Consider the following 17,094-nt stretch of genomic DNA (forward strand, 5'->3'; position numbering starts at 1 on the left):
TTTATTCTTTTTTTTTTCTTTTTTTCCTTTTTTTCTTTACTAACAGGAACTCAATGACTGGCTCTTTGACCTCCCCACCTCCCAAGGGAGGAGCAGTACTGTTAGGCCACAGAAGAGGACTTTGCAGCCAGTCTTGAAAATACCTGACAAAAGGGAGTCATATGAAAGGGGAGGAGGTCCTCCCCTACTAGTGGACTTGGAAAGGGGCAGGGAGGAGATGAGGGAGGGAGGGTGGGATTGGGGAGGGAATGAGGGATACAACTGGGATACAGAATTAACAAAATGTAACTAATGAGAAAAATAAAATTATGGAAAAAAGAACAAAAAAAGAATAGCCAGCTTGTTTTTCAAGACAGAGTGCCTTTAAATTTCATTAATTTTACATTCTATAAATGAAAGCCACCTGTTATGCCATAACTTGCTAATTATGGTCAAGAACCGTAATGAGAAGAATAGTGTTTGGAATATGTGGGGATCTGGCTAAAAATTTCCCTGCCCACATCTGCAGTGCTTATTTTTGTGTGCATATGTGTGTACGTGTATATATAGCACACATTCTATAATAGCACTTGCTGATATTAAAAGTATTTAGATTCAAAATGAGAGCCCTTTTCCTTCTCATTAAGATTTTTGTTTTGAAGTCAGGAAAGCTGCTTTAAACATGTTAATTTGACTAGAATTAAAATATTTAGGTAGTGTTTGAGTAAATAAGAGTTTTAGTGAATTCCATAGTCAATTTGGGATTCACTTTGTCCAAAATTTAAGCAACAGTGGCCTTCGCCTACAATTTAGGAGGATTATTATGAACTCCAGGCCAGCCTGGTTACAGTATAAGACACCACACACACATACACACCTCTTTTTGTTGTTAAAACAACTTTATTCAGAGGCTTGGGGAAAGGTTGGAGAAGTCCATACTGTCTATTGTCCTTGGCAGGGCAGATCTTAGAGGTCTGTCCATTGCTTAGAGCCACTCTGTCTCTCTTAAAAAACAAAGGCAGAGGTAGGAGGATCTCTGTGAGATCAAGGTCAGCCTGGTCTACATGACAAGTTCCAGGCCAGTCAAAGCTACCTAATGAAACTTGTGTTTCAAAGAATTAATAATTAATAAAAACAATTATTTTTTTCTGTCTTGACAGAAGAATAGATCTTCTGAGTACACAGAAACAGGGTTCAGTTACGTGTCTCTCTCTCTCTCTCTCACACACACACACACACACACACACACACACACCCTCAAGGCCTGCAACAAAAATGAGTCCAAGCATTTCTTTTAAACCTCTTGATTTGTTGGTATTTTCTATGGTGTTATCCTGTTTTCCCCTTTTTTGTCGCACTGGGACTAGCCCAGGTGTGGACCAGTTCTCCCAGACCTCTGAGCTGTGCACACCAGCTGTGGCTGCTGCTCCCTTAGGTGCCATCGCTGCTGAGCACTGTGAGCCTCGGCCCAGGGTGATCATGGGCTTCCGAGTTCTTTCTCTTCCAAGAGAAGACTACAGAACCCAGCTGCGGCCAGAGGTCCTGTCCTTCAGTTTAGAAGTAGTCAGTGGATGTCGCCGCCTCTGTTGGCACACATGTGCTGGGCTTGACACCCTGGCTCAGCCCTATCCTAACTTTGGTGTTGAAAGAATGCTCCGTTCCAAAATCCACTTGATATTGGTGTTGGTGGCCATGTTTTCTGAGCCAAGTCAAGTGACATAACTGTGGACAAAAGATGCTCTTTCCCATTCTGTTTCCCTCTGTTTCTTGGGAGGTAGCAGTCAGGGAGAGCATTCTAAGAGCTCATAGTGTCCAGAGGATCTTAGTGGGCAGAGAGCTCTCCAGTCTCTGCTGGTTAGAAGACTCTCCTCCTCTTTTTAGGATCTATTAAAGTTATATTCACAAGTACAGCTATATGAATTCAGTAACTATTTCATAAAAACAAGCTAATTTAAAATCACTATAGACCAGCTGCCAACATTTAAAAATACTCACGTGCCTTAGAGATTCCTGTTTTTAGAGTCTACAGTCTGCCCCTGCCTTTCACATGTATTCGTGTATGCCGAGAATATGCCTGGCTCCCTCAAGATGCTTTTTACCTGTGTGATGCCTATGTTGTGCTGTCACACTTGTCCTGTATCTGGAGCATGTGTCCTCTGTACACACTCGTAGGCAGAGCTGTGTCATTATTTGGACACTGTAGGTTTTCTGTGTAGCTCAGAGAAGCAAAGTGTGGATTTCTTAAGACAAACCCCACTCTGAAGAAAGTCTAAATGGGGCGTATGCCCACTCTTACCTAGCCACAGTGGCCTGTTATTTTTTCCTTGGCATTCTTCCAGGTATACGTTTGCTGGCAGTTTGTTGGGTTAACACCTAGATTGTCTTAGGGTGAATGTGGGGCGGTTTGGGGAACCATGCACATTTCCAGTTGAGTTCTAAGTACCGACTCCTCGAGGCTGAGGAGAACCATAGAGAAAGCCAATACTTCAGAATGAGGCTGGCACTTCAGCTCCCCTAGAAAGAGCTTTTGGCTTGGATTGTTAATGGAATCTTCCTTGCTACACCTTCTGTGAGTGGTGCTGGGACTCAGCTGTGCTGTCTTCAGAGGTCATTGTGCGAGGAAATTCAGTGAGATGCTATCTTCAGATTCACCTCAAGTTAAATCATGAAATTGTGAAGAATGGAAACTCACATTCTCTGTGTCTGTCTCTCTGTCTCTGTCTCTCTCTCTCATCTCTTGCTCCCTCTCTCCCTTCTTTTTCTCCCTGCCTCTCTCCCTCCCTGCCTCTCTTTTTTTAAACATTGCTCCCTAGGTTGCGTGCCATGCTCCAGGACCCCTGGGCCCTGCTGCTTGACTGGGGCTCTTGCATTCCTTTAGATGAGCACAGACAGCATGTGTCACAGAGGCTGCTTGGGGAGGGTGACAGCAAAGTTAGTGTCTGTGGGTGGGCATGTGTTCTTATCACATCGCCAAAGAGCTGCAGTGTGCAAAATCTGGCAGGAACTTCTTCCAAAGAAAAAAATCAAGCCGGTCCCCCCCCCCTTTTTTTTCCTTCCTTCCCCCTGCCTTGAGTAATATTAAAAGCATGGCTAATTCCCATGGAGAGGAAATGGAAGTGTTAGAAAACTCTTGTAATTGTTTTAGTAATCTTTAAAACTGAGATCCGATGGAATAAAAAAGATCTAATAAAAATATCCCGGTTGGGGGGTGGGATCTGTGGATTGCATCGTAGACTCTTTAAGTGTTCATGAAGAACACTGTTGTCAAGCTGAGGACATGCTCAGTGGTTTAGAGCATGGGCTTTTTTTGTGGAGGACCCAGTTAGCTTTACAGCACCCACGTGGTGACTCACAACCTTCTGTAACTCCATTTCTGGGGATCCGACGTCCTATCTAGACAGTAGGCACATGTGACGTGTAGGCACTCACACAAAATAAAAACGAGTAATTTTTTAAGAATGCTTTTGTCTCCGAGCTTAGAGGGGCACACTGTTCTTTTTAAGGCATTTGATCTTTGAGATGATTTTAGAAGAAAAGCCGTTTTTCTTCTGTCAAGAAACCTAATACTTAGGAATTTCGAGTTGTGCACGAAAAGTCAGCCTTGGTATGGCCGCCTCAGTGAGGGTCCTACGAATGAGCAAATTGTTTCCTGTGTCAGTGGTGATGTTCCGCCTTAAAGACTTTGGGAATGTGCGTCAGTGCAGCCCAGACTTTCTGAACCCATGTCAGGTGACTCCCTTACTTCCCTCTTTTTTGTGTGACAAAATCCAGGACGCATGGACAGTGAGACAGCTCAGCAAGTAAAGGCACTTTGCCACCAAGCCTGAGGACCTACATAGTGGAAAGAGAACCAGCCTGTGGGGTTTGCCCTTTGACCTCCACATCCAAATTGTGACGTGAGCACCCCTCCCCCATACACGCAAACAAATCTTTTCTCATACACACACACACACACACACACACACACACACACCCTGTACTTTACCGCTTCAGCAGGCACGGTAACAGTGGTTATATGCGTTTTAGATTTCTAGAGCATTTTCGCTTTGCAAAACCGAAACTCCATACACTGTGATTGGCTTCCCCATCTTCCTCAGCCCGGGGCAACCACTATTCTGCTGTTTCCATGGCCTCTAGATAACAATATAAATAGAATGAATACTGTAGTGGCTTGTCGATTTTTGATACAGGGTTTCTCTGTGTGGCCCTGGCTGTTCTAGAACGCCTTCTGTAGATTAGGTTGGCTGGCCTCAAACTCAGAGATCCGCCTGCCTCTGCCTCCCTCCCCAGTGCTGTGGGATTAAAGGTGTGCACCAGCACCAACATACACCTGTTTTCCTTTTTTTTTTTTTTTTTGCTTTTGAGTGGGTATTTTACTTTCTCAAAGTCCATTCCATGTTGATTTCTTCTTTATTAACGCTGAATAATAATCTTCTGTGTGTGTTGCTGCATTGTTTAACCGGTCATCCCTGGATGGAATAAACAGGCATTTAAATTATCACCACCTCTTGGCTCATTGTGAATACTGAGGTGAAAAAGTGTTGGAAATAGCCTTTTGAGGTAGAATTGAGTTTCCAGAACCTCCTCGTAGGCTTACTTACTGGAGGAAATTGCTGGAGGCGTGGTGGCTTATTTGTGGCACCTGAAGAACTGACTGTCCTAGAGAACCAGATGAAGGCCAGAGAGAGATGGGTGGCCCTAGATAAAGGAACTGGCTGCCAGGCCTGATGACCTGAGTTTAATTCCTGGAGCCCTCATGGTAGAAAGGAAGAGCTGATTCAGGCTATTCTGACCTCCATACCTTCTTACACACACACCAGGCTGGCCTAAAACTTACAGAGATCTGCCTTCCTCTGCCTCCCAAGTGCTGGGATCGAAGGCGTGAGCCACCACACCCAGGTTATAAATAAGTTTAAATAACAATTTTAATCTTTAAAAAAGGGTGAGAAGGAGGTTGACGTGTGAGCTCAGGCTTGCTGACTGGAACTCACCATTGGCTCTGTAGAGAGTTGAAGTTGACTGGCATCATGTTACAGACCTTTTTAGACTTTTTTTTTGATACTAAAATGTTGCCCGCAAGGATGGCTTCCTTATGTTGACTTCAGGGAACCTCTTGTGTGTGCCAGGTGCAGTGGCAAGTGCCAGCACTTGGGAGTTTGAGGCAGGTGGATCTCTGAGTTCAAGGTTATCCTGGTCTTTATACGCACACCAACACAATATGCATCGAGGATTTGCCTTGAGGGGAAAAAAGGGCTCTCCCAGAGGACCCGAATTCAATTCCCAGCACCCACCCACATGGTGCCTCAGGTCTCACTGTAACTCCAACATCTGACACCCTCACTCAGACATACATACAGGGAAAACCCCAATGCACATAAAATAAAAATAAATTTAAAAAAAATAAAGAAAAAACCTCCAGTCTTCAACTCCCATTACAGGCGTTCATCAGCACACATAGCTTGTTACATTTATTTTGAAAAGAGTTTTCATGTTCTTTGTGTATGTGTGCGCGCCTGTGCACCTGTACTGTGGATTAAAATTAGGCCTTGTACATTCTGGAGATCACCCTGCCACTGAGGAACATTTCCAGGTCCATTTTCTTCCTTTGTCAAAAGACTAAAGTAAGATTTCCTCACTCTGGGAATTGTGTGATTGTGGAGTAACTCTGGTGCTGAGTGAAAGGGCTGTGTCGTCATTGTGGTCATGTGTCCTGGTGGGCTTCTGGTCGTTTTCTATTAAAGGTATTCTGTTGAGTTTTACTGCTAGAAGTTTTCTGCTTCTGCAGGATATTTCAGTAGCGTGTGCTTGCTAACACACGCTACTGTAGTGTTGCCTTGGCAACACTATAGGACTGTAAAGCCAATTTTTAAAAAAATCCAGAAGTTGAAAAGAGACCTCAAGAGCCCTTTGGCTCTTGCCCTCTGTCCTGCATCAGTGAAGGCTGTGGCTCAGTAGCAGAAATGAAGTGTCACACCCAGTTGTGAGGAGGGGGTTGTTACAGGCTAGGTCTAGTTATACTAATAAATCCCAAATGGAATGACCTCTGTTAGGGAGAAACAGCCAAGACGGACCCACCCCACCCTCCAGCTGTTGCTCTGTCCTGGAGTTGTGCTGTTGGTAATTCCTCTTCACTTAAAATTCCCTCACAGTTGTTACCTAAACCAGTAAATCTTAAAATCCCAACAGCACCAATCCAGGGACTTTCCCCACAGCACAGAGCCCTTGGGTGTAAATTGTGGGCAGCTGTGGGTAAGCATTCTTCATCTGTCCCCAGTCAGTAACGTGGAACGGCCCCTCATCTGCCTGAATGAGGGTCCTACTCTGTTGCTCCTGGTCCTTCTAGCTTAAAAAGAGCCTGTACTTACTTGCTTAGTGTCTCTTCAGCATCTGTCTGCAGACCTGACCACTGCCAGGCTGCCTCCTAAGTGTCTGCCGGGGAGTGGAGATTCCGCCCCTGACTGGAGCGCAGATACCTCGAACAAGTTTCATTTGTTGCTTATCTTTTCCTCCCTAGTAAAGGAGGTGACAGAAGCCTGAGTGAACAGGAACTAAATGAGTCACTAACTCTGGCCACCTGAAAGGACACCTCCTGGGTAGATCTGTCTAGCATATAAAGTGAGACTCGTAAAAACCCTGTGGGCTCTGGCTCCCCTTCCTTCCTGTGGGCTAAATTGTCACTTTTTGTTTGGAACAGATCTCAAGAGGGACAGGCCTGTAAATGATGTTGTAGGTTTTTGGATTTGGTAAGGTCCTGACCTTTTGACCTTGGGAGAGGGGCAGGGTAGCAGGAAAAAGAAATACATCTGCATTCCGGACAGAAGTAGTTGACTTTTTGGAGCGTTATTGACGATGCATAGACAGTGTATAGATTTCACACTTGCTGGCCACCCGGCGGCCAGTTTCTTGCTGACACTCTCCTTTCTTTGCTTTCACCAATAATGAGGACGAAAACAAAAACAGTTAGAGAAGGAGGCACCCAAGTCCAGTGGCCATGAGTTGCAGCCCTGGGTGGGAGGGTATTATTAACTTTAAGCAACTCCCTTTTGCTAGCCGTTCGTGTTTTTAAAAGCCTGGTTTTGTTTTACTGCTGGTGTACTTTAATCCATTCAGTGACTCAGTGTCTCTCTTAACTAGCCTGGAGATTTAAACAGGACCACGAATACCGTTTGTGTAAGCGTGAAGGGAAAGCCCGAGAGCATGACTGCTTTCAGGTGAAAACACAAGAGAAAGTTTTTTTCATGGTGGGTCAGTTTGTTTGCCTTAAGATCGAAATCCCTTAGATCTTAGTTAATTATGAACGCTGCCGAATGCTGACCCCAGGCTGGGCAGAGCACACAGACAGTAAAAGCAGAGCCCTAAACCTCAGTTCAGCTTTGACCATGTAACCTCCCCAGGCTCTCCTGTCCCCACTTCTATCGAAGTAGTCACCCAGAAACACAACCACGAAAGTAGTCACCGGTAGATACAACCCAAGGTAGAGCATATACTCAGTCTGTAAGAATTAGACGCATTCTTTAAAAGAAAAAAGGCTAAGTTAAAGAAAGCTTATTTCCAAAACTACCTTATGTTTTAGTGATTTTTGAACAAGTCTGGAATACAAAATGTCTCTGTGATTTCCTGAAAACACCTTAATGTTAGCATTTTTAAAAGGTTGGATATAGGGTAAGGTCATGGCAGACAGCGCAGGTGAAAGTCATTTCTGTGGTCCTGGGAGTCACTGTGCCCAGCAACCAGGTCATCACAGTGAGGGTGGGGTGGAGAATTCCTGTGTGCTTGGTTTTTGTCCTTTTTTTTCTGTTTTTAAAAGAATTTTTAAATCCCAACACAATGGAGTATTACTCTGCAATGAAAAATAAGGAAATCATGAAATTTGCAGGTAAATGGTGGGACCTGGAAAGGATCATCACTTTCCTGAGTGAGCTATCCCAGAAGCAGAAAGACACACACGGTATATACTCACTCATATAGACATATAACAAAGGATAAACCTACTAAAATCTGTACATCTAAATAAAATAATCAAGAGAGAGGACCCTGACTAAAATAATCAAACACCATCCTGAAAGGCAAAGAGGATGGAAGAAGAAGAAAACAGGAAACAACCTAGGAACCTGCCACAGAGGGCCTCTCAAAGGCTCTGCCCTGCAGACTATCAAAACAGACGCTGAGACTTACGGCCAACTGTTGGGCAGAGTGCATGGAATCTTATGTAAGAAGTGGGAAATAGTAAGAACTGGAGAGGACAGGAACTCCACAAGGAGAACAACAGAACCAGAAAATTTGAACACAGGAGTCTTCCCAGAGACTCATACTCCAACCAAGTACCAGGCATGGAGATAACCTAGAACCCCTGCACAGATGTAGCCCATGGCAGTTTAGTGTCCAAGTGGGTTACATAGTAATGGGAAGAGGGACTGCCTCTGACATAATCTGATTGGCCTGTTCTTTGATCACTTCCCCCTGAGGGGGGAGCAGCCTTACCAGGCCACAGAAGAAGACAGTGCAGCCACTCCTGATGTGATCTGATAGACTAAGATCAGAAGGAAGGAGAGGAGGACCTCCCTATCAGTGGACTTGGGGTGGGGCATGCGTGAAGAAGGGTGAGGGAGGGTGGGACTGGGAGGGGCTTGTGGGGGGATACAAAGTGAATAAAGTGTAATTAATAAAATAAGATTAAATTTAAATAATTGTGGTTTGCGTGTACCTTTGATGCTGGTGGATCTGTTCTCGTTACCAGAGGGCATCACAAGCATAACTTCCTGAAGCTGGTGTTTTTAAACTCAGTGATAATTACAGGTGCAGTTGGCAGCCTGCAACTGAGATGGGTGGCCATTACAGGGCAGGGGTCATCCTTGACCAGCCAGGGCCACTTAGAGTTGAAGAGGCCTGTGGCAAGGGTCTCTGCTCCCTGGGCCCCCAGGGTGGAGAGAAGAACTTTGGACTGTAAAGATTAAAGCAAAGATTATCTTCAGATTCTCAAGAGAAGGGCCTTCCTTCCCTGCTGACTGTGTATATTCAAGAAAGCACCAGGCCCTCCAAAATTAAGCAGTAGAAACAAAAGGAGACCATGAAAAAGCCCTTGAACAGGGCTTTCGCTCCCTGGTCCCTTACCTCCAGGGTGGGCTTGGGAAGGCCACAGTGACTGGCACAGAGAGTGACCCAAGAGCATTTTCCATCACCTGCCTTTGAGGACACTTGTAACGTTGCCTGAATTTGCAGGTGCTGAATCTCCCCCCCCCCCAAGACAAGATTTTTCTGTGTAGCCCTGGCTGTCCTACAACTCACAGAGATCCACCTACCTCTACCTCCTAAGTGCTGGGATTAAAGCCTGCCCTGCGATTGCCCAGTGAAGATGTACTTTTGATAACCCTTCCCCTCCAGGCCAGGTTTTTCACCTTGTTTTCTACTGGCCTGGGTGTGCTGTGATTTGAGATGGCAAGGTAGAACAGGATACAAGAGATACAGGATTAGGTGTGGAATTAACAATTTCATGTTAAATGCGGTGGAGTTAAGCTACCCAGTACAACCCTGTAAACTGTTGCAAAATAACCCAGACTAGCGTTTCATCAGGGAGTACCCAGTGTGAGTTCACACTGCCACAGACTTTCCATGTTCAGTGCCTGGGAATTCATCCCTGGAACTGGCACTCTGATCAAAGGCTCTTGGGAGCCACAGGAACTCAGGCTGTCTGTGTCATAGGTCTTCTCGTTCACTGGGAGCCTGGCTGGATTAAGACTTGCAGGGATCTCTGGTGGTCTGGTTTTCCCCAGGGCCTCTTCAGGCTCAGTAAAGATCCCTCGCTTTGTTTCTAGCCACTCACTTTTTTCCTCTGGCTACCCTGCCTTCTCTTGGCCACCACAGGCTGGCTTCAGCACGTAGCAGCAAAGAAAAAGGAAAGACCAGACTGCTTAGTAGTTACATTGTCTGATACCCCACTCAACCGTGAGACAGCTCGGGAAGTTTGTAGGGCCAGGGTAGCAGGCCCCACACAAGAGAATGTGCTAGCACATGCAGTGCCCCCGAGGCTGTGGCTTCTCTGTGCCCTGAAGGTGCAAGGTCAGATTGGAAACTGTACTGACAGCAAATGGTGATAGAAGGCAAAGTATAGATGTGTGCGCGTGCTCAGCAGCACTGAGGGAGGTATAGGTGGGTGTGAGTTTCTCATCAGAATTGCTGGTCTGTAAAGACTGGAGTTTGCAGCTATTAAAAAAAATGGTTGTGTATTAAATTTTCAACTGGAAAATAGAAGTCCCAACAGCTGAATGCTCTAGCGAACTTTGACTTGCTAGGATTCATTCTGAAGAATGATTCATAATTCGGTTTGATTGCCTGATTCAGTTTGCACTCATCTGTGCTGTCTGTCTCTTTGATACTGGAGGGGACAGGAGCTCAGTAAGTGCACGAGAATGTGCTGTGAGTATAGGATGCTGCTCACATGCTCCCAGGAAGCTCACGATGCCTGCCTGTTGCAATAAGTGTGTGTGTGGGGGGGGGGTGCGCATGAGCACACATGAAGGCCAAGATGAACATGTTCTGACCTCGCCTTCCAAGTGTAAATCGGAAACACCAGACACTGCTTCATTGGTTCAAGGCTACAGTGGAGTTTTAGTAAATGTTTTCTGTGGTTTGGATTTATAGATTCTTGGCCAGAGGGTCTGGGGTTCCTATAATGTAAGCGAGACCTTTTGGCCTAATTTCCTGGGTGAAAGTTGGAGCTCTTGGCACACACAGATTTTTAGATACCATTTTATATTTGGGGGTACCATGTCTGAAAACGTAACCTGTACACTTAAACAAATAATGCCTGAACAGGCACTGAAGACAAAAGTTGTCAGCGCTGTGCTGGGACCCCTGGAGCAATGAATCAAAAGCTCTCCACGGCATGATGACCAGGAGCGGGCAAGGAGCCTACTTTTTCTCAGAATGGCTCTGTGCCTTGACACTGAGTTCCAGCTAAAAGACTGGACCTGTTTGAGTGCACAGATTTTTACTTTTTTATTTATTTTTTATTCCCAGATACTAGGGAAGGGTAATTTCATAGATGACTCTGGAGTTTTATTTTGTGGTCAGCTGCACTGATCAGAAAAATCTGCCTTCCTGAAGTAATTTTAGCCCACTTTTCAGCTTCCCTGACTGACACTGGCAAAGGGTTAACGTTCAGAAAGGGACTGGACTGCTCTGAGAAGGTAGCAAATGCCCTCCTGGCCTTGCCCCCGGCCAGAAATGGCATCTTTGCAACTAAGTCTTCTATCCACCAGGAGGCTTTTCTTAACGCTGCTTTCCATAATGAGCTAACTTTCTAGGCAGGTAGTATCCATTTAAATAATTAATCTAGAAGCCCTATTTTCTATAGACGTTTAAACGGGCAGAGCAAATAAATGTTCTCGTTTAGATGGCTTGTGCAGGCCAGGGTACCCTGTAACTGCCATGGAGAACTTTTCTAGCCCGGAATCTGTGATTTATTTTTAAACCAGGGCAGTCATCTTTTATGAATTCTCAAGTAATTGACACTTAAGATAAACACCTGAAAAAGCAACATCAGTGGACTATGACCAGGACCTCTGGCTTCTCAACCTATCTGACTTTGCCACAGTATCTTGCTGATTAATTTTACAGAACCCACTAGGCATATATCATAAACACACACATCTATGGGCAATTTGGTGAAGTCTAAATGCCTTTATAAACCTGTAGGCACAAAGAGGACTGGGACATGGGGATGTGATTAAAATAAAGTGAGTCTGCCTGGCTCCAAGAGAAGCTGGTGTTTGGGCTCAGGAAGCTTCTGTAGAGGAGGGCCTGGCTGATCCTTCACTGGGTCTGCTGAAGTGGTGAAGGGCCTGGAAGTGAGTGAAGCTATTGTTTAGCCTGGTGGAGAGATAAAGAAGCAGTGTGATCCAATAAGGGCTAGCCTGCCGTGGGGTTTATTGGGAAGGATTTATGGGGGTATGAAATTGGCTCCATTGCTTAAGGAAAAGGGAGGAGCAGAGGGTCACAGACGGCAGATGGAGGTGTGCCTGCAGTGCCATCCATCCTGGGTTTTTTGACCCTGTCTGTTGCTGAGGCTGGACTCAGATGCTGTCTCCCTTCAGGTGCCTGGCAGCTGGCAAGGCCCACGCTCTGCAGCCTTACTCTTCAGTGGGCAGGAGTGCTGCAGTTTGCCATGAGAGCCAGCCTTCCAGCAAAAACAGTAAGCCGCAGCGTGGCTGTGACCCTGGCCTTACTGCAGGGTAGACTCTGTCTCCCTTTTGCAAAGGAAGTCCTCAGCACCTAAGGGGGTGGGCAAGTGTTGACCAGCCTGGCCAGGAAGGACAAGGAGCAACAAGGAGTGGCTCATTACCACTTCCTGTGGCTCCTTTGTTTACTTCTGTGACTCGGCCTCCCTCAAGTCTGAATGGAAACGTCACAGCAGTTTTGAAATTGCTTTCTGTGCATTCCGATCCTGCCATGGGACCTTACCTGCCTCCTTTTGGTTTTGAGTGGTCGTGGGACAAATTAGCATGTTGGGACCGACCATAACGGCTTTTCCTTAAAGAAACCACATTTAAATGGAATGGTCTCCAGTCTACCCAGTCTGGCTCAAGTGGTCATCACCTAGCATCGTTGGTAATGACACTGGCTGTTTGGGTTCTTCAGCTCACATTCTTACCTGGACTTCATGAAGTTGATTTTGGGGCCTCATCCAGAGTTTACAGGTCCTTTTCTGTGCATGTTGCAATTATTACCAGTTTTGGGAATTGTGTGTTTGTTTGTTGTTGTTGTTTTGTTTTTGACAGTAGTAGCATGACTTGAAATGTTTCTAAGGCATTTCAGCTACTAGTAGCTGTGTGTGTGTAAATGTACCTGTCTTAGTGCTTCCTTTTGCACACCCCTAAATAAACCCCACACCTGTACATGTTTAATTAGTTTTAAAAAGCAGGGAGGAGAAAGGGCAAGGAGATTTCCTCTACACTGTTTGGTAATAGAGCTCTGCTCCAGGCAGTGTGTGAGGGTCACAGATAGGAAGTGGTTGACTCATACCCAGACGTCATACATGCCCATGTCTGGTTTTAAGCCCCTATATTTCCTCCTGTAAAGGAAGTCTGTGCCTGGGGAAGGCACTTGTTAAAAGTAATCAAGATGGAAGGATAGAGGCCTTAGTCAAAGGCCACAGTGCACAGCCCTTGGAGCCTGGGAGAAGAGGTGCTGAGGTTTTTCTGTTTTGTTCTAATCTTTAATAAGTGTATACTTATGTAGTTTGTGGAACTACCACACTTAATGTAGCTCTTCCCTTTTCATGGATGTTTAATCCCCTCAGATGAAGGAGGCACAACCAAAACAGCAGAAAGTAAAAGTATGCTTTAACCAAGGTGTGGAGAACCCCAGGTCCTACCTCAGCTTCAATGGCCCACGCGTGCGTCTCAGAACAAGGCAGAGATGTGCTTGCCTGTGAGAGTGGCCACAAGGGCACCTTCTACCAGGTGTAGGTGAAGAAAGCAAAAGGGACTTCATTCAGAGAGGGGCAAGGCAGTGCCTGGGAGTGGGAAGGCTGTGCAGATGGCAGAAAGTCTGAGTGACAGATGCTGCCTTCTTTAGGAGGGGTGTGGCAAACAGATGTGCAGAGCACAGGGGACTCTCAGAGATTGTGGAGCCTCTGCCTGGGCACTGAGGCGGGACGCAGGCCTTCTCGGAACTCTAGCACAAGGGGGTCCTCGCTCTGTGTCATCGTTTTTCTCAAGTCTGTCACAGTGCCTGTCCTATAGAAGGTGGGAATATATGTTTTAAGAGGGGGGAAAATGAATTATATCCCAAGAAAGAAAACATCAAGTGAAAATTTAATTTCCCCTCAAATCAACAAAGAATGAAAAGAAGCTGTAGTTGGTTTTTGGAGGAAAAGGGATTCTTGGCAGTGGTACAGTAGAGCTTAGGGCAAAATCGTACATTTAAAGTGGAAAAGGGAGGCCGTAAGCAAAGGCTGCAGGGGTGTAGAGTTGAGTTGAAGTCTTTCCCACTTGTGCAAATGTTGAATGGCGACTTTGTGACTTAGAGGTGGATTATTGCTGTATTGTTTGCCAAATAGGATTCTTCGCTTCACAAAATGTCAAAGCTTGGCCATTTGTTGTAAACTAAGTTTAAAGGATTTAAGTCATTGTAATGTCCTTATAAGTTAACAGGCTTGACTTTGCAACTCGGATGTCAAATCCTAGAAATGAGTCTATTCGTTTGGTTAATACTTAACTTCCAGAAGCTGGAGAATGTCATTTATGCCTGTGTGCATCTTTAAAGACTCACAAGTCAAAATGTGTTAATTAGTGGCTATCTCTCTTAAGGTGGACTTTCGTATTGTATTACATGGTTTGTTTGTTTTTTTCTTGAATGTCAAGATGGTCTCTCGTTCTGGGCCATCATCAGGCACATTTCTGTGGACAAATCAAGGGAAGGGTTGGGTAGCGGCTGTCTTGCCCTGGGAAGCGTGTTCTGCAGCTACCAGACCGTTGTCATGCCCCTTCTTGTTGTCCTTTTAGTGACAGCTATATTGTGCGTGTCAAGGCCGTGGTTATGACCAGAGATGACTCCAGCGGGGGATGGTTCCCACAGGAAGGAGGCGGGATCAGTCGTGTTGGGGTGTGTAAGGTCATGCACCCTGAAGGCAGTGGACGAAGCGGCTTTCTCATCCATGGTGAACGACAGAAAGACAAACTGGTAATGATAGACATACATTGTGGGAGTTAAAATCGCAATGGCTGCTCTTCATGCATAAGTTACAGCCCTTGTCCCCTTTGATGTTTTTAATATAATCTTCCCTTTCCAGTGCAGCCTCTACATAGACCATGTAGAGTGTATGTGGACAAGGGTGTTTGACCAGTATGTCATTGTAACAGGCATTTAAAGGGAAAGTGTGTTCTTTATTGTTATAAGCCATGTAATGACAAACTGTGGACTCACGGTTTTTCATGAGAGATTTGGGTGGTAGAAGATAACGTGTGAGAGAGCATCACCTAACATTGGTTCCTTCTAAATCGGTCAGACACCAGAGCTAGGCTGGGGACATGGCCCAGGATGTAAGAGTGTTTGCTGTGAAAGCATGAAGACACGAGTCTAGATTCCAGCACCCACATGAAACATGGTGACCATGTAGGCTTTTTAACCCCAGCCCTGTGGGAGACAGGAGGATCATTGCCTTAGCTCTAGGTGCCCCATCTAGGAGGAATAAGATGAGGGTGGTAAAACTGAGCACCCAATGCCCTCCTCTGGCTTCCACTCACAGAAGTACACATACACTCACAAAAACACATACAGCTTTTGTTTCATAAGTAATTAGTAAAGTAGCATGATACTTCTGCAAGTAATCGTGTATATTTATAGACAAATACATGGAAGCATGAGACTTACACCAAGGGCAGGATAACATACTGGCTCTTGGAGAAACTTGGGTGGCCGGTTCCACAACAGTTTCTGACAGGGAGGAAGGTGGGATGCCCAAGTCCAGTTTATTCTTCTTTTAGGGGCACCAGAGCTCAAACCTAGGCATTCGTGCATGTTAAGTGTGTGCTTTAACCTTGAACTAGAGTCCCCATTAGTCTGTCTCTCCTTCCTCCCTACTCTCTGGCTCATCACTAGGCAAGTACACTCTCTGTAGAGTGCTGTGCATCCCCAGCCCTAAGTCTCTTAAAATTTACTAAACATAGTTAACTTTCCACTGTACTTGAAAGTAGGTATTCAGAAATCTGCAGTAACTGAAAATGTGATGGATTGTATAGGATCTCCCAGAGAAAATGCCAGTTTTGTGTTTGAGACTGTGGTCAAGTTTTATGTGTTATATGCTCCTTTTCTTCCAACCGCTTCTTCTGGGCGAAGAAAATTACCAGACAGAATAGTTGGTAAATATCACGAGGACAGTAACCAAACACACAAATACATTAAAGGCTCCAAATTATTTCTTAAAAAAATCAAGCTCCAAATTATTTCTTAAAAAATACGAAACATTTTGCTGTAGTGAGGTTATTTATTGCCTGTGTTTTCTTGAAAGCAGTTAGTTTTCTTGGGTTGTATTTTTCCTTCTAGTATCTTCTGTAACGCTAGATTTGTGTGTAGGTATTGTTGAAATTTGTTTTTGTCATTGAATATCTTGTTTTCTCCGCCTACGAGGACTGAGAGTTTTGCTGGGTACAGTAGCCTAGGCTGACATCTGTGTTCTCTTAGGGTCTGCATGATAATCCGTCCAGGCTCTTCTGGATTTCATAGTTTCTGTTGAGAAGTAAGGTGTGATTCTGATGGGTTTGCCATTATATGTTATTTGGCCTTTTTCCCTTGCAGCTTTTAGTATTTTTTCTTTGTTCTGTATACTTACTGTTTTGGTAATTATGTGACGGGAGGATTTTCTTTTCTGGTCTAATTTATTAGGTGTTCTGGAGGCCTCTTGTGTTCTTCTAGGCCTCTCCTTTAAGTTGGGGAAATTTTCTTCTATGATTTTGTTAAAAATATTTTCTGGGCCTTGGAGCAGGGAATCTTCTTTTTCTTCTATTCCTATTATTCTTAGGTTTTGTCTTTATGTGTTGTCTTGGATTTCTTGGATGGTTTGTGTCAGGAATTTTTTAGATTCATTATTTTCTTTGATGGATACATCGATTTCTTCCATTGTATTTTCTACACCTGAGATTCTTTCTTCCATCTCTTGTAGGCTGTTGGTTATGCTTACGTCTGTAGTTCCTTGTTTTTTTTTGTTTGTTTGTCTGTTTTTTGTTTTTTTTTTTGTTTTTTTTTTTTACCTAGGTTCTCCCTCTCCATGATTTCCTCCATTTGTGTTTTCTTTAATTTTTCTAATTCTTTCTTCAGATCTTGAGCCGTTTTGTTGATTTCATTCACCTTTCTGACTGTATTTTTCTGTTTTTCCTTCAGTTCCTTCGCCTGTTTCTTTGAACATTCCTCTATTTCTTTTATTTCTTTCAGTAATTTAATCATTTCCCCTCTGGAAGCCACAAACTGTTTGGCTGCATCTTCCTGTCTTAAATCACACAGCCACACACCGGCTTGTGCTTCATCTTTCTACCCCTGACTTCTTGTGTTTAGCTCCAAGACATTCTGATTCCTGTCCCTACTCCCGCACCATTTGTAGATATATCTCTTTCATTTCCC

The 17,094-nt window shown here is 44.7% G+C and overlaps 1 protein-coding gene across 2 annotated transcripts in view; it reads left to right on the top strand.

Moving 5' to 3' along the window:
- Spred2 (sprouty related EVH1 domain containing 2) overlaps window positions 1-17,094 on the top strand; it is a 95,454-nt gene that overhangs the window by 56,726 nt on the left and 21,634 nt on the right. For both annotated transcript variants that reach the window (XM_021656277.2, XM_060365710.1), the window contains exon 2: window positions 14,484-14,661. In XM_021656277.2, the coding sequence (XP_021511952.1) occupies window positions 14,484-14,661 (178 nt within the window). The remainder of the gene's footprint in view (window positions 1-14,483; window positions 14,662-17,094) is intronic.

The sequence above is a fragment of the Meriones unguiculatus genome, chromosome 12 (assembly GCF_030254825.1).
Source record: "Meriones unguiculatus strain TT.TT164.6M chromosome 12, Bangor_MerUng_6.1, whole genome shotgun sequence".
Classification (NCBI taxonomy): Eukaryota; Metazoa; Chordata; class Mammalia; order Rodentia; family Muridae; genus Meriones; species Meriones unguiculatus.